The 28,000-nt window shown below is 41.1% G+C and overlaps 3 protein-coding genes across 3 annotated transcripts; 2 read left to right on the top strand and 1 right to left on the bottom strand.

Annotated features, from left to right (window-relative positions):
• The first annotated feature begins 14 nt into the window (after positions 1 to 14).
• Positions 15 to 18,141, top strand: kdm5ba (lysine demethylase 5Ba). The gene is made up of 27 exons (XM_084040149.1): positions 15 to 284; positions 4,499 to 4,576; positions 4,743 to 4,865; positions 5,288 to 5,458; positions 6,020 to 6,145; positions 6,349 to 6,442; positions 6,873 to 6,973; positions 7,124 to 7,282; positions 7,385 to 7,504; positions 8,417 to 8,575; positions 9,120 to 9,301; positions 9,816 to 9,978; positions 10,591 to 10,710; positions 10,918 to 11,112; positions 11,463 to 11,644; positions 11,964 to 12,088; positions 12,244 to 12,394; positions 12,784 to 12,904; positions 13,104 to 13,459; positions 14,536 to 14,674; positions 14,779 to 14,958; positions 15,046 to 15,204; positions 15,601 to 16,020; positions 16,162 to 16,252; positions 16,448 to 16,623; positions 16,736 to 16,999; positions 17,093 to 18,141. The coding sequence occupies exons 1-27, from the start codon at positions 132 to 134 to the stop codon at positions 17,228 to 17,230; spliced, it is 4,446 nt and encodes a 1,481-aa protein (XP_083896275.1). The 5' UTR covers positions 15 to 131; the 3' UTR covers positions 17,231 to 18,141.
• Positions 18,142 to 19,059: 918 nt separating this feature from the next.
• nelfcd (negative elongation factor complex member C/D) lies at positions 19,060 to 24,234 on the top strand. Its single transcript, XM_084036711.1, has 15 exons — positions 19,060 to 19,238; positions 19,660 to 19,766; positions 19,863 to 19,972; positions 20,126 to 20,235; positions 20,359 to 20,466; positions 21,059 to 21,211; positions 21,396 to 21,526; positions 21,729 to 21,894; positions 21,971 to 22,105; positions 22,260 to 22,399; positions 22,651 to 22,765; positions 22,843 to 22,938; positions 23,031 to 23,171; positions 23,507 to 23,636; positions 23,869 to 24,234. Exons 1-15 carry the CDS (start codon positions 19,179 to 19,181, stop codon positions 23,901 to 23,903), a joined length of 1,737 nt encoding a protein of 578 aa, XP_083892837.1. The 5' UTR covers positions 19,060 to 19,178; the 3' UTR covers positions 23,904 to 24,234.
• Positions 24,235 to 24,655: 421 nt separating this feature from the next.
• ctsz (cathepsin Z) lies at positions 24,656 to 27,921 on the bottom strand. The gene is made up of 6 exons (XM_084036736.1): positions 27,675 to 27,921; positions 26,715 to 26,878; positions 26,326 to 26,505; positions 26,090 to 26,240; positions 25,743 to 25,905; positions 24,656 to 25,435 (listed from the first exon to the last, which is right to left on the bottom strand). Exons 1-6 carry the CDS (start codon positions 27,800 to 27,802, stop codon positions 25,310 to 25,312), a joined length of 912 nt encoding a protein of 303 aa, XP_083892862.1. The 5' UTR covers positions 27,803 to 27,921; the 3' UTR covers positions 24,656 to 25,309.
• Positions 27,922 to 28,000: the final 79 nt, after the last annotated feature.

Genomic DNA, 28,000 nt, shown 5'->3' with positions numbered 1-28,000 from the left:
CTCCAACTAGATAATTCGTCTTTGAGTTCAATGAGTGGAGAGTGGACATGAACTGAAAGAAGAGATTTTAACAGGCGTATTCGGCCCTTTAAAAAAATATTTCCGCCAACGGTCATAACGAAGATGCAACGATGAATCAACCGCAGCTGAATGAGTTCATTCCCCCTCCGGAGTGCCCTGTTTTTGAGCCCAGCTGCGAGGAATTCGCCGACCCTTTTGCGTACATCAACAAAATACGACCCATTGCAGAGAAAACTGGCATATGTAAGATCCGACCGCCGCCGGTGAGTATTTCTTCATTTTGACAGTTATGCCAGTCGCTTTGTGTTTTTTTTCTCCTTGTTGGTGCGGTTTGTTGGCCTTCGGCTGCTTTTCTTAATTTAGAAAGCAAAGTTGTGTTTTAGACAGGTTTCAACATGGCGGATTGCGGCTCCGAGTTGAATTGTCAGCTAGCCTGGGCTCGGAGTGTGTTGTGTTTGCTACAGCGAAGCCCTATCACGATAAGAAATCAAGTGTCCCGATCTAGTTTTAACCTCCCGAACAGTCGGTTCTTTATTTATTATAACCGTCATTTTAAAGAGCACGAAAAAAAAAAAATTAAAAATCAAACGCTAAAGTTTGCCCGTGTGCAAATATAATGGAAAGTGTTAACAGCGCAGTACGAAATGCTTCCTGGACGGGGCACCAGGAAATTAGCGCACCAAGATTTAAACTAATATTTTTTTTTAAACAGTTTGTTAAATGTAGGGATTTGACGGGTTTAGCCAGTGTGAGGTAACGTAGCTAACGTTAATGAGGCCCGTTTAAAGCTGCCGTGGTCGGACATGTAACGTTAACGTTGTCTAACGTTACGTACGTGCTCGGTGACCAACTGTTTATGGAGAGAAGAGACCCTTTAACACGGAGCCTTTCATCGCAGCTTTCACGATTAGAAACTCACTTGAATGCGATGATTATTATTATTATTGTTTGACAGCGTTGGTCTCGTTAGCTAACTTGCAGAACAACGTTATACCGTTGTTATTATGAGAACAGCTCTCTGACTTTATTTTATTTTTTGTAATTGGAGAATTAGTTTGCATAATCCACAACCCCCCCTGACATGTCGCATGAGTCCGACACGAAGTCTTTCGGGACAGAACGAAGATGAACGTTAGTTATAGACTTTTCTCCCAAAATGGACAGAATTTAAATTATTCTCACTTTGACCTTATTGCTGTGCGGATGTGAGAGGGGAAGATAGTTATTCAAGGGTGTGTCCAAGCCTCAACGCTGATTAGATAAAAAAGCAAATTGTACCGCAGTAAATTATATTAAAATGTCTAATGTCATACTTGCAGTTATACATGTGTCGGTTCAAAAACATCAAGGTCGTGGATGGGGATTGTTTTCTGTAATCTGTATGCCATCAGATAGATTTACATGAGAGTGGGTAGAAATAAGGAAGCTGTAAACCCTTGTAAGGGCTTAACAGGCCTGGTAGGGCTGAATGGGCTGCTAAACAGGGCGAGTTGGGAGACTGGTTGGTGTTTGCTCGTCCAAAAAGAAACCTGCATTTGAACGCATGGTTGGAAGGCAGTGGAAAAAGCTTTGAGCAAAGATTGGATGTTGATACGTGGGATAGTCTGGGGAATTCTTTCTTATATTTACATAGTTGTTTTTATTTGCAGCATATCTTATGAAGATATTTAGAAGTACTTGAAAGACCTCTCTCTAACCCAAACTGCTTTTTAAGTTATTTGTATTTACTGGCGTCTTTTAGATTATTTTTAAAATGTAGGGACATTCCTTTTTTTTAATAATATGAGTTTATACGTGTATATTAAACTGATACGTGCACCAAAACAAGGGGGAAAACCACATTAAGTCAAACTCTACATTTGTCTTACATTGTGCAGCATTGTCTGCAGCCCTGTGTCATGTGCCAGCACTTTCTACCCAACGTTCAGACCAACATTTGGCTCGAGGGTTGTGTGTGGGCCAAACAAACCAATGAACAATCTTCAATCCCCCAGCAATGTGAATCTGAGCTCATGAAAGTGGATTTCTACTAAAGTGCACTTTTGAGTGTATAATTTATGTCTCCTTATGTGTTTGTATGAGGACATTGGACATCCTGTAGGCAATGGCAAAGGTTCACACCGTGAACATGTAGCATCCTGTGTTGTTGTGGGTTTTTTAAAGCTGTGTTCTGGCCTGAGTTCCCCTTTTCTTTGTTATTTTTTTCTCTGCTTTTTCTTTAATATAAACAAAATTGTGTTGTTTTTTTTAGAAGGTAAGAAGACATTTCAGCAACCTGTTTTTGATCAGTGATTTGTTGCTGCACACTATGTGCTCAGTATTTCCTCAAGGTTTTGCACAGGTCAAATGTTTAGGTCATTTTGACTATAGATGCTACAAGCACGTATGCAAATGATTTTCATCTTAACACTGTTTGTGGTTAACTTCTCACCACTTGTTTGTCATTGTGTGCTTGGCCAAAGGCTTGCCATGTTCAGACCAAAATAGCACTTGTACTCTTAACTGTTGTAGTCAGACTTGAGTGTGTAGGATGGTGTAAAAAAAACAACATTCCTAGGGCGGTTCCACGTGGTTGAAATTGATTGTTTATCTTTTGCTTCAGGACATTTGTGGTTCTAATCTAGCTGACTATTAACCTTATTTGCCCATTACGAAATATTGTGATATTTGTATTAGATCCAGAGGTAAAGCCTAGTTTCCAGGTCCAGCCATGGCAGGTTACATGATCAGTTTACATATCTTGAATGACAATTTAGCATATTCACCTTTCAATGCAATAAAATAGTATTGGAGTTTGGCTGTAAGATGTGAATGTTGTTTTTTTATACACATTTGTGCAAGTCTTTTCAAATCCATTTTAAAAATCCACATTGTAGTGTGAAGCTTGTAGCTTGTAGGGAAGAAACAAATCTTTACTTTGCCAACAAAGCTGCTCCAAGCCCATTCAGTTCATCTAATTTAGATTGGTATGTGGCCTGGTTTTTCTGAAAGCCTAAACGCTGTGTTGAGCCCAGATTCTGAGCCATTTAAGACAAAGCAACCATCCATTCAGTACTGTGGCAGAGCAAGTTTGCCTATAAACACTTTGAGTTTATGGATTTTTGTAGAGTTTATAGATTTCAGTGTTTTCGAACACTTCAGACAAAGCTAGTCTGAGAATGTTTCCTGCATACTATTTGAAGGGCAAATCTGACAACGGAAACTTAAACAGATAAGCGTTTCGCTCTGTTCCACAGTGTCAGAAATGCCTTTGGGATGTGAAACTCTACATGTTTTGTTCATGTCAATAACCAAAGTAACAATATAATTGTCGGTCTATGACAGCGTGTCAACGTCATCAATATTTTAGCTTTTAAATATATTTGTATTTAATGATGTAAAACTGAGTTTATGTTGCTGGCTGGAGTCCTCACTGACACAATCTTCTCTAGTCTTTCAGGAAGTTGTGTGGTCTAGCATGAGTAGGCTTGTTTAAAGACAGTGTCCCAGTGCATTAATATCAGACATGTCAGTGTTTAGTCTGTCAGAAAGACAGATGGTGTGGTTACGTTGGTGTAGTTAAACATAGCGACGACAGGCAGCAATGCAATTTCTGTTTTGGGTTGGAATCACATCGTGGTGTCAGTTTAGCTTTTTGATGAATAAGATAAACATTGAAGACATTTTTTAATTTTAGTGTTAAGTTTGATCCCTAATTACCATGCAACTGAATGGAAATCATGAGAATTCTTTTTTTGCCATATAGTTTTGTGCATGCATAATCAACCGTTACTAGATAAATCAGTGTATGTTTGCACAGACGCACAATAACTTCCTGCATGTGTTGTCTGCCCTTTAAATGGCAATTGGTGGGTTGAGAAAAACTGCAGTCTCTTGTATGTGCTGACTGGCTATGTGTTCAGGATTGTTTTTTAGATTTCCACTCTGTATTGACTACATGCATGCATGTTAATAGGATCACAAGGTGGGCGTTAACAAATAACACTCAAGGTTGAAGAACCAAGTGTATCTATTTAAAACTGTATTTTTAAAAAGTCTGGATCTCTGAATGGTTTACTTCAAGAGTTTAAGGTCATTCCAGCGTACATGACCCTGCAGGCAAGCATACGGTTTTGAAGTCGAGCTCAAAAATAATCCTCAACAATAACGAAATCTTTGTGTTTGAATCACAGCTTGTAAAAAATAACAGTGCCAAGCTGGTTTAATAAATTACTTAGATTACTTATATATTCATGAGCTGAGAGCAACAGACAGGCAGGCTGGCAAGGCCAGAAAAAGCTTGGTTTTCTTGCCTTATCCCGGAATGAGGCTTGTTTTGAGTGCTTTGACCTCAACACTCATCATTCACTTTTCACCTGGTTGTACATGATTTACTCTTACTTACAAACGATATTTTGTTTCAGAGACTTTTGCTTCAGTGTAACCATCAAAGTATAATTTTGCTTAGTAAAATGTTGTTGTTCTTTAATCCTCTCAGGAATGGCAGCCACCTTTTGCCTGTGATGTTGACAGACTGAAATTCACACCACGGATACAAAGACTTAATGAGTTGGAGGTACATTCATTATATTTATATATTTGTTTGCCTTACATTTTTTCAAAACAAATGTAAAGCAAACACATCCTTGTTTAGCTGATTAGTTATTGTTTTGTCATTGTTGAAGAATAAACAATAACATGTTTATTACATAACATTAACTTTTGTTTCCCTATGCTTTTAGGCTCAGACCAGAGTAAAGCTCAACTTTCTGGATCAAATAGCAAAATTCTGGGAGCTTCAAGGATGCACTCTGAAGATCCCTCACGTGGAAAGAAAGATCTTGGATCTTTACCAGCTAAATAAGGTGCATGTAAATCCTAAAATCATTGCTCTAAATATTTGGTTGTGGATGTTTAAAGGTATAATATGTAGTCATGTTGTCGGTTGCTGTTCATAAACACAGCATTCAAGCTTTGCTGAGGGAGAAAGCACTGTCATTAGTGAGAACGAACCCATGAATCACAAGAATAAAACGTTATTTTCTGTTCTCAAGCGCAAATAATCACATCCACACCTCCTCACAAACCTGTGGTAAGGTGCTGGATTTGAAATGGCTTCTTCCTGCTGTGGGCAGTCTGTTGTTTATGTGTCTGTCACACACTTCTAGTGGGTCATAAGTGATGATTATTTTTGTATCAGTGTGTACATTGGGTTTTTGGAAATCGTTTTTTTGATGAAACACTTTCCACACATACAGACTGAATGCATATTTTCTCACTTTCCAAGCTGGTAAATGAAGAGGGAGGCTTCGATGCCGTCTGCAGAGAGCGGCGCTGGACTAGGATATCCGTCAAGATGGGCTTTGCTCCAGGCAAGGCTATTGGCTCCCATCTGCGGGCACACTATGAGAGAATCCTCTACCCATATAACCTGTTCCAGACGGGAGGAAATCAGTCGGTAATGTCCCCATTCGCTTATGTTTGCTTTTCTCAGTAGAGCAGCAGTAGCTAGAATTGTTGTTTGAAATTGAGTGGATGTTTATTGGAAGAATTCCTAGTCAAATGAAGTGCCCTTTTCAAGCTACACCCTCTATTATTAGTATAAGTGTGTAAGTGAGAGTGTAGCGTTTTACCTGAATGCAACGTGTACTGCACTTGGATTCAACCATATATTTTTTCACGTTTTAAATTGAACTTGGTAGGACTAGTTTTGTCAGTGTCATAAAACTAGAACTCAAAAGAACAAATCACTGTATTGAATGTGAGGAACACACTGCTTTATTTTGTGTAATGAAGAGATTGTATTGATGCTTTTATATTATATAGTTTGAGAGTATGTTAGTGGTTTTGTTCTTTTGACTTACGGTTAAGGCTATACAAGTTAAAATATAAGAAAGGCTTATAAGGAAATATATATAAAAAAGGCTTGATCTTTTTTTTTTTTGCGCTTTTTTTTAAGGCAGGGTACTTCAATGTTTGGAGTGTCTTTTTCATTGCAAATACCTACTTGTCTTTGCAGAGAGCCACCTTGACCAATGACACTAAAGATAAGGAGTACACTCCTCATGACCTGCCGCAGCGCCAGTCTGTCCAGCCCCAGGAGACCTGCAGCATCGCCCGACGTGCGAAACGCATGAGATCTGAAGTGAGCTCTCTGTCTGTCTGTCTGTCTGTCTGTCTGTCTGTCTGTCTGTCTGTCTGTCTGTCTGTCTGTCTGTCTGTCTGTGTGTGTGTGTGTGTGTGCGTGTGTGTGTGTGAAACATTTTCCCTTGGCTTGTGCCATCTTTAATTCCTTATGTGTATGATTTGCTAATGCGTCCTCTCTGATCCTCCCTGTGTCTCCACCAGAGAGGCATTATTAAAACCGAACCAGGGGAAGTTTGTGAGAATCGTCCCAATCTCAGGAGGAGGATGGGAACATATGTTGGCAAACAAGAACCTGGTAAGAACAAAGCATCTATAGAGAAAAGGGGGGACTGTGTCAAATGTGATGCCTGGCGTTATTTGAAAACCTTAATCGGACAGTTTCCCCAAGATAATTCACAGACCTTATTGTGAGCAGTTTCATGTAGGAACTATGGCTGAAAGGAAATGGTTCCTACATGAAACTGCTCACATGTTCTGTGGATTATCTTGAGCAACTGGGTCATGATTTCTTGAAAGTGACATTGCTGTGAAATGTTTCAGATTGTGTGTGTTTTTTGTTTTTGGTGTTTTGAGCATCACACACCGAGTGCCATATGGTCCTTTTATATTTTATAAAAAAAGTCAGTCATCGCTACAGCCAATATCTTTTAAGTCTAAGTATTTATGATTTGGGGGGAAATGTCAGTTTCTATAGCTTTCCTTGAGCCTTTCTACGTGTCTTTCAGTGAGCATGGCAGTCACCGAGGTGAAACAGGAGTCCATTAAACATGAGGATCCCACACATTATGAAGAAACTATATTAGATAAGGGACCTCCCTCAAGTAATGTAAGTATATTGTATTTTCTTTTGGCTTGCAACAGTATAATTCCAATATTCTGCCAGCAAAAGATACATCTATGCATGCTGCAGTGTTACACTTTGCTGTAAATCATCAGTGAATCAAAGGCAGTGCTCACAGTTGGCTTGTCTCCTAAGGTGGACCAGTACATGTGCCTGGTTTGTGGCACCGGGACTGATGAGGACCGGCTGCTGTTGTGTGACGGTTGTGATGACAGCTATCATATCTTTTGTCTGATCCCTCCCCTCCACGACGTTCCCAAAGGTGACTGGAGATGCCCCAAGTGCCTAGCTCAGGTGAGATTTGTCCCGGGAGAGAACCAGAGAATAACCATCAGCCTGATATTCACAAATATAAAACAACACCATGTGTTCTCCAACTAACCCTTTTTCTTTCAGGAATGTGGCAAACCTCCTGTCGCTTTCGGCTTTGAGCAGGCCGGCAGGAGCTACACCCTCCAGTCTTTTGGAGATATGGCCGATTCCTTCAAGTCTGATTATTTCAACATGCCAGTTCATGTGAGTTTGCATTATTTGTTAATTGTTATCTAGTGTTTTCCATTCTACTCAAGCAGGGCTCAGAATACAGGAAGTAGTGGTTTAGGTTTTTAGTCAAGACCCTTTGTTCTGCCCAGATTATCTGTCATGTGAGGGCTTTACAGATCCAGTCTTAAACCTCACAAACTGTTCACAGACTTATCAGGCGGCCCGATTTAATTTCAAACACGTTTAATTTGTTCAATTGTCAATGAGAGACACAACCACAAGTCACAGCAGCTGACAGTGTTCCAAAGCAACAGTAAACTGTTTAGACCTGAGGCTAATGTTGGCCAGCATAATATTATGACAGGCTCAAACTGACATACACTATACATGTTACAATGGCATGTCACGTTTTTTCTGCAACCTGATTTCAAAATCTATTAGCATTTTGAAATTTGACTTTGGTCTGTAACAAAGGAATGCCTTTATAACATTCTTCCGGAGAGAGAGTCCTGTTTTCCTTATCAGATGTTCGCCACACACACACACACACACACACACACACACACACACACACACACACACACACACACACACACACACACACACACACACACACACACACACACACACACACTCAAATCCTGTGGCCATGCTCTTATTGCATGAAGAGGGTGAAAGGGGTGAAGAGGTGAGAGGTCTGGCTTAGGGGGAGCAGCAGGAAAAAACAGACCTCATTAGCAACAGGTTTGAGACAGAAAATGTTGAATTCCTGAAAAGGGTTCTTCTTGTCATAGATCTCTGCAGATGTATTCCAATGTGTTTTAGTAACAACACTGAAACACTTTCTTTAATTTGTTTGAGCTTGTGATGAAACTAGTTTTTAGTTTAGAGACTAGTGTTCATATGACCCACCATCACACCATGTCATCTCCTTGTGTGCTTCAGATGGTCCCCACTGAGCTTGTGGAGAAGGAGTTCTGGCGTCTAGTCAGCACCATTGAGGAGGATGTCACTGTGGAATACGGAGCAGACATCGCCTCCAAGGAGTTTGGGAGTGGTTTCCCTTTGAGTAACAGCCATTTTGAAGTCTCTCCTGAGGATGAGGTACAATCTGTTCGCTGTTATGGGGAAGCTGTATTATATTTTTCTATGCTCAGAATTCATTTTGCTCCATAATTTGTCTGACTAATTTCATTGAACCTGAAAGTTTATGGAAATGATAAAAATATGAAAACCTTTTGTCTCTCTTAAACATTAAAAATAGATGAATACCATATAAAGGTTTATGGGTTGTAAAGGGGTAGATAAATGTAGATAGTTTACCTCCACAACATTCAAAGATTGATTTTTGCCATACCCCATGTCAAAGTTATTATGTGTGTTATGTATGGATTATATTGCATTAATTTTGATAGGTGTAGCTACCAACAGTGTATGAAAAGAGACACGTGATTTCGCTTTTTTCAACCATCAAGCATCAGTATTTCCTAAAACAATGTAGGCTTTTGTCCGGTTGCTAGAAAAACTACCAGCACTTTTATCCTGTTAAGAACAGTTTCACCAGTGATAACTCCTACAATGCCAGCTGGACTATGGACTGTATTTGAGGAGGAAGTAAAGTGAACTGAGACCTCTGTCTGACCCACAGCATTACCTGAGCAGTGGTTGGAACCTGAACAACATGCCGGTGCTCGACTCCTCTGTGCTGACTCACATTACGGCTGACATCTGTGGGATGAAGTTACCCTGGCTGTATGTGGGCATGTGCTTCTCCTCCTTCTGCTGGCATATTGAGGACCACTGGAGCTACTCCATCAACTACCTTCACTGGTAAAGTGCACTCTCTAAACTAGGGATGCACCTATACATATGATATCAGGCTGTAATGTATCAGCTAGCTGTATTTGGTATCGGTGACATTGGAACCAATCTATTCAATTCTATGCTTGTATACTAAATGATATAATAAACCTATATAATACGTTTTGAGTAAAAATTATGCATTTATAAATGCAATATTTAAGTCAAAACTGATGTTTCCTTAAGCATAAAAGAATGATCCCAGTCACTTCCACACAGTGGGGCATGCAGGTTATTTATTAAACACTGGTATGGTATTGGTATCGGCCGACACCCAAAGCCCAGATATCGGTATCAGGACTGAGAAAGTTGGATTGGTGCATCCCTATTTGTGTATCCATTAAAGTGATTTAAATGTTGAAGTTTGACTTTCTCGATACTTTCACACAAAAAAATATTTGCAGATGAGATATGTTCTTCAAATACATTTGTGTGATTGTCATTGTTAAGTGTTCTTCACTAATAATTTTGACCTTATTTGCAGGGGGGAGCCAAAGACGTGGTATGGGGCTCCTGGTTATGCTGCAGAGCACCTCGAGGCAGTCATGAAGAATCTGGCACCTGAGCTGTTTGAGTCCCAGCCAGACCTCCTCCACCAACTGGTCACAATCATGAATCCCAACACGCTGATGAACAACGGTGTCCCGGTAACCTGCTCTCACAACCTAATTTATTAATCATTGCATTTATATATCTGAAATATCATTTAATAATATCACATCACAGAACGTATGTTAGTTAATATGATGAATGGAACTGCATTTATGAAACGCTTTTCTAGCCTTTTCGGCTTCTCGAGGTGCTTTACACTACATTCAGTCTATTTTACCCATTCACACACTCACACACACTCACACACTGATTGCAGAGGAACCTCCTGCACATTAGGAGCTTCACATTCACACGATTTCACACGCCGATGGCATAGCCTTCAAGGGCAATTTGGCCTTCAGTATCTTGCCAAAGGACACTCCGGCATGCAGACTGGAGGAGCCGGGATTCCTTTGGCATCAAAGTAGACAAACAACTTAAGTGTTGCAGTATCTTATTTGAGGTACATAATTAATCAAAATTTAAAAAATACATATAATTTATTGGTGTAATGGACTATAGTTGATCTGTACTTGATCCTTGGATCTTTTGAATATAGATAAGGATTAGAGAAGGAATCAAACAAAATATAACAAATGGTAATTGTGAAAACCTGCAGTCTTAAACACTTACACTTTCTTACATTTTCCTTTCTTTCCAATATCCAGATCTATCGCACCAACCAATGTGCAGGGGAGTTTGTCATCACTTTCCCCAGAGCTTACCACAGTGGATTTAACCAGGGCTTCAACTTTGCTGAAGCTGTCAACTTTTGCACCATGGACTGGGTAAGAAAATTCACTCTGTTTGCACAATACCAGATCCTTCTTATACTTGTCTTGCTATGACATCATGGTGTTCATGCAGTAGGAGTTCTGTTAATTATATTTGAATGAGAAATATGGTTTTCTCCAGCAGTGATATTCTTATAGATTTTCAGAAACAGAGGCCTGTTGTTCCCATTATACATTTTTCTGCTTCTGCTTTTCTGACAGATGCCCATTGGCCGTAAATGTGTGACACACTATCGCCAGCTGAGCAGGTATTGTGTGTTCTCACACGACGAGATGGTTTGTAACATGGCCTTCAAAGCAGACACGATGGATGTCGAGCTGGCATCCAGAGTGCAGAAGGAGATGATCGTGATGGTGCGAGAAGAAGAACAACTGAGAGAGAAGATTAGCACTTTGGTGAGGAGTTCTTGCCTGAAGGATATATTGTGTCTGGTATTTTTTTATTCGATTAGTAGATTAACAATATGTAATATGGACAATTACCTATCATTACACACAGTTAATACTAGGACATAATGACTTGATATGGAATCAAAACGCATCTGAACAATTGCACATTTTTGGAATTTAAGGATTTGATTCCCATTGATTTTTAGTTTTTATAGCAATGCTGGTACACCATTAATGACGTATCATCAAGGATATATTTGAGAAAACGATTTTTGTTTGTCTGCACAGCTGTCTCATTGACTTCCTTTGTCTCCTCTGCAGCTCTAATGTTTCTTGTTTTTTGTTTTTTCCCCCAGGGTGTGGTGCATTTGCGCCAAGTTGATTATGAAGTGCTCCCAGATGAGGAGCGGCAGTGCTGCAAGTGTCGGACCACCTGTTACCTATCTGGCATCTCCTGTGCCTGCAGTCCTGGCAAGATGGTTTGTCTGTACCACACCCGGGACCTCTGCTCCTGTCCTTACAGCAACCTTACACTCCAGTGAGTCTTCAGTAACCACAGCAACTAATAACGCTTGCTCGCTTCTAAATTTTACTTGAAAGTATTCTTATAAAATGTCTGCATCAGCTGAGCTACCTCTTGGGCATGCTAAAAGAGACTTGCATGAAAAAGAGACCGAAAAGGAAATTTGAATGAAGTCATTCAGGAAAAAAATGCATTGCACACAAAATTACAGCTTTTTATCAACAACTAAAAAGACAAAATTATACCAGGAAAGTAAATTTGCAGTCACTTAGGAATACATAATAAAAGAGGAAGGTGTCTCCTTTCTGAACTGTGGTTTTGTCTTTCCCTGTAGTTACAAGTTTACACTGGATAAGTTGTATCCCATGATGGAATCAGTGAAGCTGCGGGCAGAGTCTTATAAAGACTGGCTAAGTAGTGTGCAGGACATCCTGGAGAACAGTGGAACCAAGAAACGAGGTTAGTCAATGGAAAAAGTGCAATATACTACAACACTCAATTATCCCAAATATCTACTCCTAATTTTAAGGATGCACTCATTGCTAGTCTGCTGGCTGCATTGTATTATATTATATTATTTCACCTTCTAAACGTTTGTACTTGTTTCTGTTCAGGTCTGGAAGAGCTTCACACCTTAGTGGAGCAGGCAGAAACAAAGGCGTTCCCACAAATCAGCCTCCTGGATCAGCTACGCAAAGTCACCTCAGAGGCTGATAAAGTTGCTGTGATGGCCCAACAGCTTCTCAATGGAAAGAGGCAGACGAGGTATGACATAAAGATCTCTGACATCATTCCCATAATGCCTCACACCTGGCACCTTTCAAATTTTAAGTGATCTTTAGACTGTTACTTCTAGGTGCGTTTTCCAGAAATGACAGTTTTGCAGTATGTTCAGGTGGACTCTAGTTGTCTTTCATTACAGGTTAATGACTCCATTGTGTCATTATAGGAGATCATTATTACTGGGGCTCATTTACTGCTCATATTTTCCATCTAACTTGCCAGATAAAGGTGGCAGAATGCAGACTTTAATTTCAAGGTGGCAGCATTGTAGTTTGGGGAAAACATTTAATTTGCATTAACATTAAAAAGCTGTTAAATAATTGGTCATTTGGATGATGATTTTTACAGATCTGCTGTTTTTTGTGTTTCAGATATCGTTCTGGAGGAGGAAAGTCTCAAAACCAGAATGAATTGACTGTTGAGGAGCTGAGGTCTTTTGTCCAACAGTTGGACAACTTGCCGTGCAACATCCGACAGGCTCCTTTACTGAAGGTTAGTAAGCTTGGATGCATTAGCTTCTCTATATGACTGCCAATCTGACATAGTAAAGCTTTTAACTTAAACGCTTTTCTGCGTCATCACACTTTCACATTGAAGTTTAATAATGTCTGAATTTTTGGTTTAATTATTGAGTCGTGCATTGGTAGTCAAATTCATCCCTAAAATGCCTGTTGAATGTGCCCCTCCCAAGGACCTGTTGACCCGGGTGGATGACTTCAAACAGCGCAGCGAGCGTCTCCTCTCTGATGAGTCACCCAGCCCGCTGGAGCTGCAGGACCTGCTGGACGAGAGCCTGGGCCTGGACGTGGAGCTGCCTCAGCTGCCCCTGCTGAGGGAGAGACTAGAGCAGTCCCGCTGGTTGGAGGCCGTGCAGCAAGCCAGCAGCCGGCCAGAAAGCCTCTGTCTGGACACCATGAGGAGGCTGATAGACCAGGGCGTGGGTTTGGCCCCTCACAGCTCTGTAGAAAGAGCAATGGCTCGACTGCAGGAGTTGCTGACTGTGTCGGAGCAGTGGGAGGAACGGGTGCTTAGCCTCATGGAGGATAGGTGAGGACACCGAGTTGCACTCAGCCTAGGTCATATTCCCAAATCTTTTCTTTTTTTTTTATCTTGCACTCCCTGGCTGTGGTTTACGTGGAGACAAACATTGCTTTTTCTATCTGAATCAAAATAGAAGGTGCGCATGCCCACACAGCCATCTACCACCTTGCGCTTGGTATTCATTATTCAGATTTCAACTGAGAGTGCAAAATATTACACTGTGTGTGAGTGTGCAGCACATGCTTTTGTGACCTCGTAGAACCGGGCCTGTCTCTTCCCCTGCGTCGGGGCACGGCCACGCGAGAGCCTGAGGCAATGTTCACTTGAAAGTTCACCAGAGTTCAACTCAATGGAATGAACTAATCATAATCATAATTACTGTTACTGACATATGTTAACCCTTCCCTACTCGTTAGTGAAGTAAGTAATAATAGTACTGAGTAACACGTTACAGCCCAACACTGTCAGTAATTTAGTGAAAGTATGATCCATGTACCAGATTCTAAGTCAGATACTATGGAATTTAAGATATCAATTTGCCATGAAAAACATAATAAACTAGAATGACGGACTGTTTATTACACATGACAAACACACTACCCCGCCTATGTAGGTGGGGTAGTGTGTTGTGTCTATTGTATCAATCCACAAGAAATCTGTGGCACCATAGTTTGGCTCCAGTTGTGAACTTAATTATTATTATTCTAAAATATAGTAAAGTGATAGTAATAGTAAAAGTTGTGTCAGTGAAGTGAAATAGTGAGAATGGGCTTTAACTTCAGACAGTGCCCAGTGAAATGTGCCAAGTCTGCAGAGCTGGATCATGTTGGATAAAGAGGATCACGGTGTTGTGATAGTGGTTTAACCCTGTGATGGCCAACCAATACTACACACTGTAAAGCACGAGCACCTCATCTGATACATGATAGACATAAACATCTGTATTCTGTTTGCATTTTTTACTAACATTTCAAACATTTCAAACTGAAACCAACAAGATGAAAGAAAGTGACACTCCAACATTAGACGCTGTATAAAATCTGAACTCGATACTAGTCATTGAAGCTCATGTCCCTTCACAGGCCATATCGCAGCATGGAAACACTTGACGTCGCTCTACAAGAAGTAGAAAACATCCCCGCCTATCTTCCCAACTGTCTGCAGCTGAAGGATGTCATCACCAAGGCCAAGAAATGGCTCCATGAAGCCGAAGCAATTCAGGTGAAATATACTTATTATAACGTGAGCCAATGTTGTCAGCATTCGGCCTGAGATGGACGGAGATGGAAATGTTTGGATTCTAAATCTTATGTGCATGCTTACAGCTCGGGGGACGCATTCCTGTGCTGGACAGCCTGTCTGAGCTGCTTCACAAAGCAGAGGGCATCCCGGTGAGACTCGACCCACTGAGTCGACTTGAGGCTCTCGTCAGTGATGTTCAGACCTGGAAAGAGAGCGCAGCAAAGACATTCCTACTGAAAAACTCACCTTTCTCTCTCCTTGAGGTAAACGGATATAAGTATGTGTGATCATTTCAAATTCTTTATTACAGGACCAGGAACTAATGTGTTTTTACTTTTATATGTCCTCAGGTGCTTTGTCCGAGATGTGATGTAGGGACTGGGCATCCAAAGTCCAAATCTAAAAAAGCAAAAGAAACTACACAGAGCGGTAAAAAATCTCCAACAAAACTGGAGACTCTGTGTGACGTGGAGAGAGCTCTCTTTGAGAGCAAGGACTCTGCCTCTGCTGTGAGTATAGCTGTAGTATATTCTTTTTTTCAGTAAAAAGTATAATTCGGGTTGACAAATTGACGACAAACTGTGATTTAACAACATTTCTCATGATTGCAACTAACTGCATGTTTCATCTTGTGTAAACTTGTATTAAATTTGCGAGAAACTCAGAGAGGCTCATTGCTAGTCCGCCTAGTATTATGATAACCACAAAGCAACAAAAGGCAGGATTGATGCATCACAAAGTGAAGAGGGAAACATGATTCATTTATTATCATTCATAAACATGTTTTCAATACAGTGTGGTGTTTCTTTGAGAGCCCTAATTGGGGTAGTTATCGTGAACCTAATCTGGCGTCAGATTAAAGACTAGAATTTGTATTTATTAAATCAAATCTTCCTCCTTGACAGATGGTCACTCTCGCTGAAGTCCGCCAGAGGGAGATGGATGTCTTGTTGGCTCTGCGTACTTCCAACGAGTCCAAGCTTGTTCCTGCTGAAAACTGTTGTGCACTTAGCGTTTGTGTTTGCCAAAAGGCCCCTTCGGATGCCATGATACAGTGTGAGCTCTGTCGAGGCATTTTCCATTGTGGCTGCGCTACAACGACCGCGGACCTCGAGTACGGCCAAGCATGGCTTTGCCCACTTTGCCAGCGATCGAGGAAACCCCCTCTGGACAAAGTCCTGCCACTGTTGGCTTCACTGCAGAGGATTCGGGTTCGGCTGCCAGAAGGGGATGCCTTGCGTTTCCTCATCGAGAGGACGGTACGATGGCAGCACAGAGTTCAGCAGGCCTGCACAGAGGGTGTGCTGGAGAAAGTGTCAAAGATGGTCAGTGAAATTACACTTTATAAGTCATTGTAAATAAAGTTGAATAGATGAGTCTCTTGATTGTTGTTGGAATTCACTTTCAGCGTCGTAGATGCACGGATCGCTGTGAAGCATACTAAAGTTCATTGTTCATTGTTTCAGGGACGAGTTGGACCTGGAAACTCTTCACATCGGACTCAGGAAATAAACGGTTCAGTTTTTCATATGGAGCACCAGTCTGTTCCCCTCCAGGGTCAGTGTTAGTGCTTTAAGCACTTTGCTTTTCTTTTTTTTTGCAGTGTTTATTGATTTTTCCATTAAACCCACGATGCAGTTAAGCACTTGACATTTATTTTGGAAATTAAAATCCAAGCATTGGACAATTCTTTGCATTTTTTTCTTTGTATGTCACCTCTGAACTCTTGCCTGCCCTTTCTGTTTGTCACAGGTCTAGGCCCTGAGCTGGAGGAGCTGATGGTGGAGGGATTCCTGCTGCAGGTCACGCTGCCTGAAACCGAGCAGCTGTACAGATACCTGCTGTACAAACTGGCCCCCCTGCTCTCAAACAGCAACAACACGGAACAGGAGAAACGGTCCCAGAGAGCGAATCCCCACCACAACAAGGTAACAAAGAATAGAACAGAGTTTGTTACTTTTGGATAATATTCTCAATTACACTTAATGTATAATCTGTATTTTTTGGTTTATTTATTGTAATATTTATGTCTTAACACAGAATGGAGTTTCCGGGCTCAACGAGGAGGAAGTGAATGGTCCAAGCAAAAGGACCAAGCGACGCAAGGAAAGCTCTGACTCGCAGTGCAGCGAGAAGGCCAAGAAGTTTCGCAAAAAGAAATCTAAGAAAAGCAAAGAGAGGAGCGACGACACCAAGTGGATGAGTTCTCCCACACACACAGGGTCTGACCCCGCCGCTTCAGATTCAGAGGAGGATTACTCGCTGTGTGCTGCACCATGGTGCAGAGAGCCAGAGGGCGACGAGGTTTGTTTTATATCCGTTTACTGAATATATATGCAGGAGTTTTAAATGTTTTTACGTTTTTGTTGTTTTTAACTTTTAAAAACTGCTTCTCAGGTAAACTGGGTCCAATGCGACGGCAGTTGCAATCAGTGGTTCCACCAGATCTGTGTCGGCCTGTCTGCTGAGCGAGCAGAAAAGGAGGACTATATTTGCATAAGCTGCACACAGCCAGACTACGACAGAGGAGAATGAAGACCAAAAAGGAACTTTGAAGGATCAACAGTTTTTGTTGCGAGTCCCAGCACTTAAGTGCACACCTGAACTTTGTGTGCTCCTGTGGCTTCTCCCCCTTTACCTTCTGGCTTGCCCTTATTGAACATGGTGCTATTTACTGTTTCCAGGACTTCTGTCACTGTTTTCGTCATGTGGCTGGTTTTTCAGCCATTCAACTAATCCTTTCTGAAACTTTCCAAGACTTGATGCAGATGTAAAAAAAAAAAAAAAAAAAAGGCAAAATGTTTCAACAGCGCAGGGATTTTTCAACCAAAAAAAAGGTCAATTTGACATCACATTTTAGAACCGCTTTGTTTTTTTTACATACATCTGAATAATGTGAAACTTATCTTTCTCTTGTAGAGTAAATATTATTTATCTAAGCAATAACTGAACTGATTAATTGAGGTTCGGTTTTTCCCCTTAGTTATATTTGTGCTTATTAATTCTTTGATAGAATACCTTCTTGAAGCAAAACCCCTGAAAGATTCACTTTATGGATCCTATGATATTACACAGTTCATTTAAACATTTGTGAACAGAACTTGAATCAGAAACCAGAGAGCAACGACTGTACGTCTGAGTTTGTTAGATCCTGGTTCCCTTTTGCTTAGTCTGCTTTGGAAAAAGCAGAGTCTTTGCTTTGCTTGAGACTTGATTATGTTCACAAAATAAGAATGAACTGTCCGACATCAAAGGAATGTATATTTTGTTAAGGGGTGGATTTTCCCTTTATGGTTTAGATGGAGATATTGTGTTGGACTTAGATTTAACACACTGTGTGATTTATTTTCCACGGGTATATGACATTTTTCTGCTCCTTTGGGTAAATAATATAATTCATATGTTGCAGTTTGCATTATAAAATTAAAAAAAAGTTTGTTCCCAAATGTCTGGACTCGTCAATGTTCGTTCCCAAATGTCTGGACTAATGCTGAGTGCTGCACTACTAAAACATATCAGTTTTAATATGCAGTAGATTTAGAGAGTTGATCTTGAAACTCCTCTCAGGCCGTTACTTACAAAATCTGTAAAAGGGGAACTGTTCTACTCGAATTATCTATGAGTTAGCAGGAACGTCTGTGTGTGTGAGGAAATTCATATTTGTATAAAAATAGACTGTATCAATCAGTGTATATAGATAACGGCACAGATACATGGCTCCTGATTAGTTAAATCATTTTTTAATCAGCGTTTTTATTCATTCCAATTTCTAAACATAGACATTTAGTTTTTCAAGCAGAGCAGTAAAATAATGTTTAATGTTGCTTTGTGATGTGTTTTGTAAAAGTTATGTTTACATGTTAAGCATTAACAAAGTGGCACCTGCATGGAGGTTACTTCCTTATTTGGTGTATATATATCTGCAAAAAACTCGTGTGCACAAATAGACGCACTGTTTGCTCACACTCAGTCATGTATGCAAATACAACACCTGTGATTTCACATCCCGAGCAGCCTCAGCATCATTTTTCATTTCTTCAATTCATATAACCTAAAATATATTTTATATATACTTTCCAAGAACCTGTAAATGGAATTTTAAGGGATTCTCTAACTTTTTCATGTTTTTTTGTGTGTGTTTATTTGGATTTGGCCACGCAAGCTTTATGAATGAAAGAGAAAATATCCTGACTTCTCGGGTGTAACGCTGAATGTGTGCTGCTGTGTTGTTCTTGATTTAGAAGTTTGACCAATCAAAGTTAACAGATAATTGCCCGGCAGACTCGTGTCTGGGAAGAAACGCCCTGGTAGTTGCAGAGGAGGGCGTGGCCTGACGTCCACCTGCTCGCCATTTTCTTCCTGTTGTTGTTAGCTTGCTAGCTAAACAGCCTAGCTGCTCAACGGCTAAACCAAGTCACGTCAAGAGTTTAAACGTACAGCTGGGTCGCTGTAGCTACCTCAACGCCATTTGTCCCTCGCCACCATGGAAGAGGAATACTACAGTGGCGGCGGGGACTGGGAAGGCACGGGCGAAGGTCCCATCGTGAGTGACGACTTGTTGCTGTCCAGAGTGCACAGTTAGTTAGCGAGCTAGCTAAGCAGCGATAGCTTAGCTGCAGGAGCACAAGCTGTTGGTTTGTTGTGACAACGCTGCGTTAGCGGTCAGCTAACATGATGTGTGGAGACAGATGTGTCCACACAGCTACACCGATACATTGGTTTGACTTCACAGCTGCTTAGCGGCTCAGTTAGCCAGCTACGGGCTAACTAACGTTAAAGCTGATGGACATGGAAGTTAAAGTTGCACGTGAACTGTTACTCAGCTAACTTTGATATAACGAGCCCATTCAAACATGTGTTTTATCCCTTTCACTGCATTTTAAATGATTATGTGTAACCTCAAATGGTAGATCGTGTAGGTCTTATAGAAGCGTTAACGCCTGTTTTAATGTCCCTTTGTGGAGGATTATGTGGAAGGGGAAAATGATGGGAAAATCCAGGAAGATTGCCTGCAGAAATTCTCCAGCAGGGATTACATCATGGAGCCTGCCATCTTCAACACCCTAAAAACGTAAGCAAAACATAATAGTATCACTTTAAACCCACTGAGAAACACACAAAATTAATTTAATTAAACGTCACAATATAAATCTTATTTTTCTGGCAGGTATTTCCAGTCAGGTGGCTCTCCAGAACATGTCATCCAGCTTCTCTCTGAAAACTATTCTGCTGTGGCTCAGACCGTTAATCTGCTGGCAGAGTGGCTCATCCAGATGGGTAGGAAGAAAACTAAGATTCTGCAATGTTTTCTGGGCTTGGAGTCATTTGTTGCTGTGCCAAAAAATAAAACCCTTCCCCTCCTCCTCTAACCATAATTATGTCTCATTCATAACTAATCATGAATCTGTAATGTCTTTATTTTTACTGCAGGTGTAGAGCCTGCGCAGGTCCAAGAGCGAGTAGAGAATCACCTCAAGAGTCTCCTGATAAAACACTTCGACCCCCAAAAAGCTGATTCCATTTTCACCGTTGAGGGAGAGGTGAGACTTCTGAACACTGCTGTCATTTTCAAAATGCAAGTGATTGCAAATCCTGAACATGCAAACGGAATTAGTTGTCATAGTTGCATATAAGTAAAACCAAACCAATCCTTGTGTTTTCAGACTCCTGCTTGGCTTGAGCAGATGATAGCACACACGACATGGAGAGATCTTTTCTATAAGCTGGCAGAGGCTCACCCAGACTGCCTGATGCTCAACTTCACAGTAAAGGTGTGGTAGTAGTAGTCGTTTTATTACTATTGTTATTTTTATTATTATTATTATTATTATTAGTAGTAGTAGTAGTAGTAGTAGTAGTAAGGGGTGGGGGTCGAAGTATTTAAAGTCTTGCATGTGACCTCTTTTATTAACTTGCTGTAAGTAGTAAGTTGGAATAAAGGGAAACAAGTTATGATACTAGAGAATGGGTTAGTGCTGAACAATAATTATGGTCATTTTAACTAAATCTACGAAAATTCTTCTTATTTAATGTGTAGTTTATAGTGTCACTTTAAATACCTTTTTTATTTACTTTTGCTGTAAAAAAGATTTGTATTCTGATAAACTAGTGATGGGCAGTGGTCATCGCTTTTGACATTCTGTAGATTACAGGATTCATTTATAAATAAAATAATTGGTAAAACAGTGCTCTGACAGATCAATTCGTAGAACTGCAGATGTCTCTAAATGTTTTCGAGCTCAACAGTTGCTTTGTTCACTTTTTACATTCTCGTGCTTCAAAGGATGAAGACTGATGTGGTGTAATGAGTCTTTGTGTGTCGGTCTTGGTCACGTCCCATATACTGTGTGTGCGTGTGTTTAGCTCATTTCAGACGCAGGTTATCAGGGTGAAATCACCAGCGTGTCCACAGCGTGTCAGCAGCTGGAGGTTTTCTCCCGGGTGTTGAGGACATCTTTGGCCACACTGCTGGATGGAGGAGAAGAAAACCTGGAAAAGAACCTGCCAGAATTTGCTGTGAGCCTGCTTGCATCTCTGTTTCATCAACTATGATGCTGTGAAATACAAATTGTCTATATCTTGAATAAATGTCAATTCGATATCTCAGAATCTCAGACAAAACGAGCAAGAAGTCGTCATCTTAAAAGTCAGTATATGTGGTGATTATCTTTGCTGAGTGGCTCCCTCCTTTCTCTTGTAGAAGATGGTGTGTCATGGCGAACACACCTATCTCTTTGCTCAGGCGATGATGTCCATCCTCTCTCAGGAGGAACAAGGTGGTTCAGCTGTTCGTAGGATTGGCCAGGAGGTTCAGAAGTCAGCGCATGAGAGGTAACTTTGTCTCATTTCCATCAGAATCACACCATGTCGTGGCCTGTTTTCTATTGTTTTGGTGGCAAAATTGATGAAATGGATACAATTAACTGTCAGGTCACAGGAGCAAGATAGCTGAGTTTTATGGAGGACATTGCTGGATATACAACCAGGAATGAAATCTGGATATTAATTCTGTAGTTTCTGGTTTGTATCACAGAGGTCACGATGCCAGTCAGATAACCCTTGCCCTCGGCACAGCAGCAGCCTACCCTCGAGCCTGCCAGGCCTTAGGTGCAATGTTGTCTAAAGGAGCCCTGAATCCTGCAGATATCACAGTTCTGTTCAAGATGTTCAGCAGCATGGACCCACCTCCTGTGGAGCTGGTGAGGATCTTACACCCTGTTTATATCTGCCAAATGCTTGTTGCGATGCTGAAATATTTATTTTTCACGTCTTTAGATCAGGGTGCCTGCCTTTCTGGACCTGTTCATGCAGTCACTGTTCAAGCCCGGATCAAAGATAAACCAAGACCATAAGCACAAATACATCCACATCTTGGCCTACGCTGCCAGTGTGGTTGAAACATGGAAAAAGGTAGAGAGACCAAGGATGAATTTTCTGACGTGTCACGCAGTTGTTTGATTTCATTGTAAACTACCTATTTGCCTACAGAATATACATGCTCATTTGTTTCCTTTATGTCCCCTGGTTTCACCTTCTTTACGGCCATCTTTCTGTTCAATCTCAGAACAAACGAGTCAACATCAATAAAGATGAGTTGAAGTCGACTTCCAAGGCCATAGAGACTGTGCACAACCTGTGCTGCAATGAGAACAAAGGAGCCACAGAGCTGGTGGCTGAACTTGGCACTTTGTACCAGTGCATCCGGTGAGTAGACAACCTTGATCTAATTCTTCAAAAGCATGCAACTAGTTGTTATTTTAAGGGAGAGATAGGGTATGCATGCTAAGAAACTCATTATAATGGTTGCTTTCTTGATGGTTGTAAAAGCTAAAACACAAATGAATGCAACTGGATGGGGGGAAAAACAGCTATAACCAGATTGAGACCTGGAAATACACTGTTTCGATAGCCAGCCCTTCTCACTTCTGATTGACTTCATGTGTGTTCGTATTCAGGTTTCCAGTAGTTGCTATGGGGGTTTTGAAATGGGTGGACTGGACAGTGTCGGAGCCACGGTACTTCCAGCTGCAGACAGACCACACTCCAGTACATTTAGCTTTACTGGACGAGGTACGACGTTACTACCCGATGAAACTTTCAATTTGTATGCAGCGGTTAAATGTCCTCACAATGCTTCCTCTACACAGATCTGTACGTGTCACCAGCTGCTGCACCCGCAGGTTCTCCAGCTGCTCATCAAGCTTTTTGAGACCGAGCACTCTCAGCTGGACGTCATGGAGCAGGTCGGTCCATGTTACTGCTTCAGATTTCAGTCAAATAGGTAACTGTGCGAACCTCTCAGCTGACAGTGTGTCGGTTTTATTTCCCCCCTCAGCTGGAGTTGAAGAAGACGCTGCTGGACCGAATGGTTCATCTGCTCAGCCGTGGCTACGTCCTGCCTGTAGTTGGTTACATTCGCAAGTGTCTGGAGAAACTCAACACGGACATCTCCCTCATTAGATATTTTGTAACTGAGGTAACCACTGCATCTGATCTCCATTAGTGGTAAAGTGGTAAAAAAACAGTTTAAAAAAAATGAATGATCATGTGGCTTCCATAACTATGTGTAAAAGCCTTATCAGGATGAAAAGTAGGCAGGTCAATGATGCGTTTACAACTTGTTTACTCCCAAGTGGCCACAAAAAGACTTGCAGGCTTACTGTTTGTCAGGTGATCATAACTGAAAAGGGGCATTTTCTACTGCCATTTTACAAATTTTGCTTGCACCAACAGACCTTCAACACCAACAGAAGTCATTTCTCACTTGTATGTTAAAACAAATGTATCAAACCCAAATATTCCCCTTTGTAGGTGCTGGATGTGATTGCGCCTCCCTACACATCGGACTTCGTTCAGCTCTTCCTGCCCATCCTGGAAAATGACAGCATCGCAGGTACAATCCGCACAGAGGGAGAACATGACCCGGTTGCAGAGTTCATCGGTAAGTGACACGCTAGCATTTCAAGTCTGTACAATCATACTATGCTGGAGAGAGAACTTAAATGTGCAGTATCCTGTTGAAGTCACGGTTTCCATGTTCAGTGAAGCTTTGAACTTATGAAACTGGAGACTAAAGTAATGTCTATGTTTAATTAAGTCATGTTTAAATTTGTGAACTTCCTCTTGAAGCACATGATGTGAACACGTCGGTAATAAGTTCCCTGTTTTTCCAGCTCATTGCAAGTCAAACTTCATCATGATAAACTGATGTGGCAAAGACTGAAAGTGTTCTCGTTGGAGTTGAAGAAGAGCCAACAGAGCCAGAAGGTCCGTTGCCACCAGACACTCTGCTTGATGTTGAAGCACAAAGCTCAGAGACGGACTGTTCAGTTTGAACAAGTGAGCGATTTGTTTCTATTGAGGCAACCAACAGGCAAACGTCACTGAGCTGATGGAAAATTACCATAAGACGAACTAGTCAAAGGAGAGGCCTCAGAAGATGCAGCTAAATGTTTTCTTTCCCTTTTTTTCTTCTGAATATTTGATTTTATATATTGTATGTTAGTTCAAGTGATTTTAAAATAAAAATTCTGAATATGCACTTTCCTGTATTTTGGACTTTTGCAATTCTAAAATGGTGCTTTTGTATTCATACAAATATTTGTTACTTTATCACCTAGAAAACACATTAAGATTAAAGCTGTCCTGCATTCAGACTTGACTTTCAAAGTTTGTAAAACACTTAACAGGTAAAAAAAAACCGTCAGTAAACGCTCTCCATTGTGGATCAAGATTTCACACATTAAGGGTCCAGAGTATTCAATATTATTTTAAGTGCTGATCAACATCAGACCCCTTTTCTGCACAGCACAGAGCTAGTTTGCTGAATTTGAACAGCATATACATTATCACAAACCTTTGACTGATAAAAAACATGACACATGCAGTCAACTATATAATCGCGTCATAGGAAGCTTTTTACAGCATATTTCACACAAGAATGGTCGATACTCAAAATGATTGTGTGTGAAGCATCACTTTGACGTGTTGTTTATTAGCAGTTTAAAGAAATAGCAAAGATTGCAATTTTTCCAGAATTACTTTTGTGTGGATAAATGTGAAAAAAACATTTGTTCGTGACTGTAAAATATAAGGCACACTTTTTGTCTATCAGGATGTGGTGCAACATTGTCAGTTCAGAAACACCACACACTGAAGACGTTCTGTATCGCAGCAGTGCAGGACAAATTCTAAACTTTATTCTTTGGCTGAGTCAGTTTATAAAAACGCTGTCAATGTCCTGTTGATTATGTAAACTGAAGAGTTTCTTGCCTCTTCTCAAAGTCATATGGCTAGTCAGCATGCAATGCTTGAATTTTGCAGAAATTAGTCGTACCAATGTGTTTCACTCCTCCCACTCAATGTTTTCCATTTCAGCCCGTCTCTGCCTGCAGATCTCACTGTCCTTAAAATCTGAATATCTACATTGATTCTAGCAGGACTGATTTGACACCCTCATTTCAAGTGTAAAAAAAAAAACACAAACAAAAAAACAAGAAAAATCTGAATTCATTCCCTTTTCAACATTTGATGAATAGAAAGTCTCACTCTGACCAAGACTGGAAGACATGAGAGTGCAGTGATGACCTCCGACACTGGTGGCGCTGGTCTCCTCTACAGGTAGGCCTTGGAGATAACGGGGTCTCCGTACATACAGTCCTCCTCCAACGCCAGGTTGTATGTGCTTCCACTTCCTCCCTTGTAGGCACTGGTCACAATCCTGAGCCAGCCCTTCTCACCCTGTGGAGATGGGGGAAATTAATCAGCAACAATTACAGAAACGATTAAACGCAATCATTTTTCAAGTCAAAATGCCAAACATTCCCTAGTACCAGCTTCTCAATTCACCCTTTGCAAAGACCCACCCCACAACATGGCATAGGCATTTGAATGCCATGATTTTAAGTGCTTTAAGTGATGTTTTTGTAAACAAAATGAAAACGACTTGCTGTGAGAATGACAGCGGGATCTTTACTTTGACCATAGAGCTGACAACCATTCCTACTTCCTACAACTGCGTGATGTTCTCAGCTTGATAATGACTCACCCATGGCTCTCCCCAGGAGTTGCGTACGATCCAGAATTCAACGCCATTCTCCACTCCCCATCCTGCCACCGACACAATATGGTTGATGAAAGCTTCCTCCTGATATTCAGAGTAGAGACCTCCGGTGTAGGCATCCAGCTTCTCAGTGGCCATAATCCCACAACTGGAGAAAACAAACATCACAGAAGACTTAATTCCTCTTGATAAAGGCAAAACAAGACTGAAATCAGACAGTGTCGAGCTAGTCTGGAATGAAGACATGGATATGTGATTATCCAGTGTTTCATCTTGAACAAATAAGTAAAAGGGCAGGCTGTGTACTGATCTACAAAAGACAAGATGCAAACCTGATGGGTCCTCTAGCATAGATCTCTGCCATCATCTTCTCCCTCCCGGTGACCGCTCCAAAATCCTCCACTTTCCACAGGGTGTAGTTCTTCACAATATTGCACACTCCAAAGGTGGTGCAGGTGCCACATTCATTGAAGGGTTTGCACTCTTAAGAGAGGGTTAACGCACAGGTTACACACTCAAATGGGGTATGTTACTTTGACTATTACTTTGTGCACTGAGGGAACCTTACTCTGGTCTTTAGCCTGGTAGTTGTTGCAGGTCTCGTCTGGGATCCCATGTTTGTTGGCATACTCCCAAACTCCAGTGTGATCTCCTCCATGGCAACTGCCAGCATTACCACAATCAATCACATTCTGGACAGAGAGATACGCAGATGGCCATGCTCCCTTCCTCTTAATGTTGATGCGATCTGGAGAGTGAGCATTTTTACTTTTTACTTAGATAGTGGATGTTGGTGCCACATTTGAAGAGATTCCCTCAATGGTGTTTGCATGAATGGGATGGACAGACGCACTCCAACCCTATATTAATGTCTGAAAACTCATCAGGGGAACCTGCTGTTCTACAATGCCACCAAATGTCAAGGAGTCAGTATTATTCAACTATATTGATTCATACCTGCCATGGCGCTGGTGCTGCCATGGGCCCAGCAGGAGCCACAGTATTGGGGAATGTGCTGGTTGCGGGTGGTGCTCACATAGTTGGTGCCGTTGATGTTCCTCCAGTCCCATGATTTGGGCAAATCAGAAACGTTTAAATACTCATGAGGACGAGGGGTGGTCCTGTGAAACGGACAGGCGATTACACATTAGTTCTGTGGCAGCAAAACACTATATTGTTTAGCCACTTAGTCAGAAATCACATAAAAATACCAAACGTGTGTTCAGTCTGGATTGGAAGCATACAAATAGAGGAATGTATACTTTAAAAAGAAGGGACTGTTCAATAATCAAAATAGGTTCTGATACAATTTCTGTTAATCCTCTAATCAAGTAATCGACTAACCTTATAATTTCCTTACCACACTTTAAAAATATAAACATCAGAATCCACTATCCGTGAGCAATAGCCTTTAAGGACAATTTTGCTATTTATCTTCATTAAACTTCAAATAATGTAACAGGACATAACTTAATATTCTTCACCATAGAATTAATACAGAATTAAAATACATTTAAATGTTATCGTGAGATAAACTTCACAAAAGGCAGAATCTATGGGTTAGCATTAAAAGTATTGATCGATTGATTGAATATAGTTTTTATAACATTGAACACATTGAGCTTCTAACTTCCTCAACCTTGTGATTTGAAGAGGGCGATGACGTCGAGGAAATGTTGACGGCATAACGGCATATTTGCGTCCGTCTTCGTTCAGTTTCGTTTTAGCGACCACGAGTTCTCAGAAAAACAATAATTACACTAGACCCCAAACTCCTCACTACTTGACCATGACGTATGCTAACGTTAGCTAGCTAGCGAAAATAGCTTATTTTTCCGCAGCTAAAGTTGTTTTTTTCGTAATTCTTTACAAAGTAATTCAAAGAAAACACACCACAGACGTGTTTTGTTTACTTACTTAAGTCCAAAGTCGTTTCTTCTCGCTGAGCGAATGTAGCACGGCTGCTTCTGGTCGAAAAACAGTCCGGCGCTCACACCGGACAGCACGACCGAGAAGAGGCAAAGTAAAGCTGCTGTCCGAGCCATCTTTAACACCCAGCGGTCGGTGGACCTGAAACCCAGTTAACGGTGAGAGGAGAGATTCAAGGCTGCGGTCGTTAGAAGAGGCAGCCTGAACACCGAACTGTCTGCCTGTGAGTCAACTCGCTGCTGATAAGCCGGTGTCGAGCCGTCAGTCATGTGATCCCGTCATCCCACATGTTTTATAAGGAAGTCACAAGTCGC

Source organism: Eutrigla gurnardus, assembly GCF_963514095.1.
Source record: "Eutrigla gurnardus genome assembly, chromosome: 2".
Classification (NCBI taxonomy): Eukaryota; Metazoa; Chordata; class Actinopteri; order Perciformes; family Triglidae; genus Eutrigla; species Eutrigla gurnardus.
Note: the sequence above shows the minus strand (reverse complement) of the source record. Positions and strands in the feature narration are given on the sequence as shown.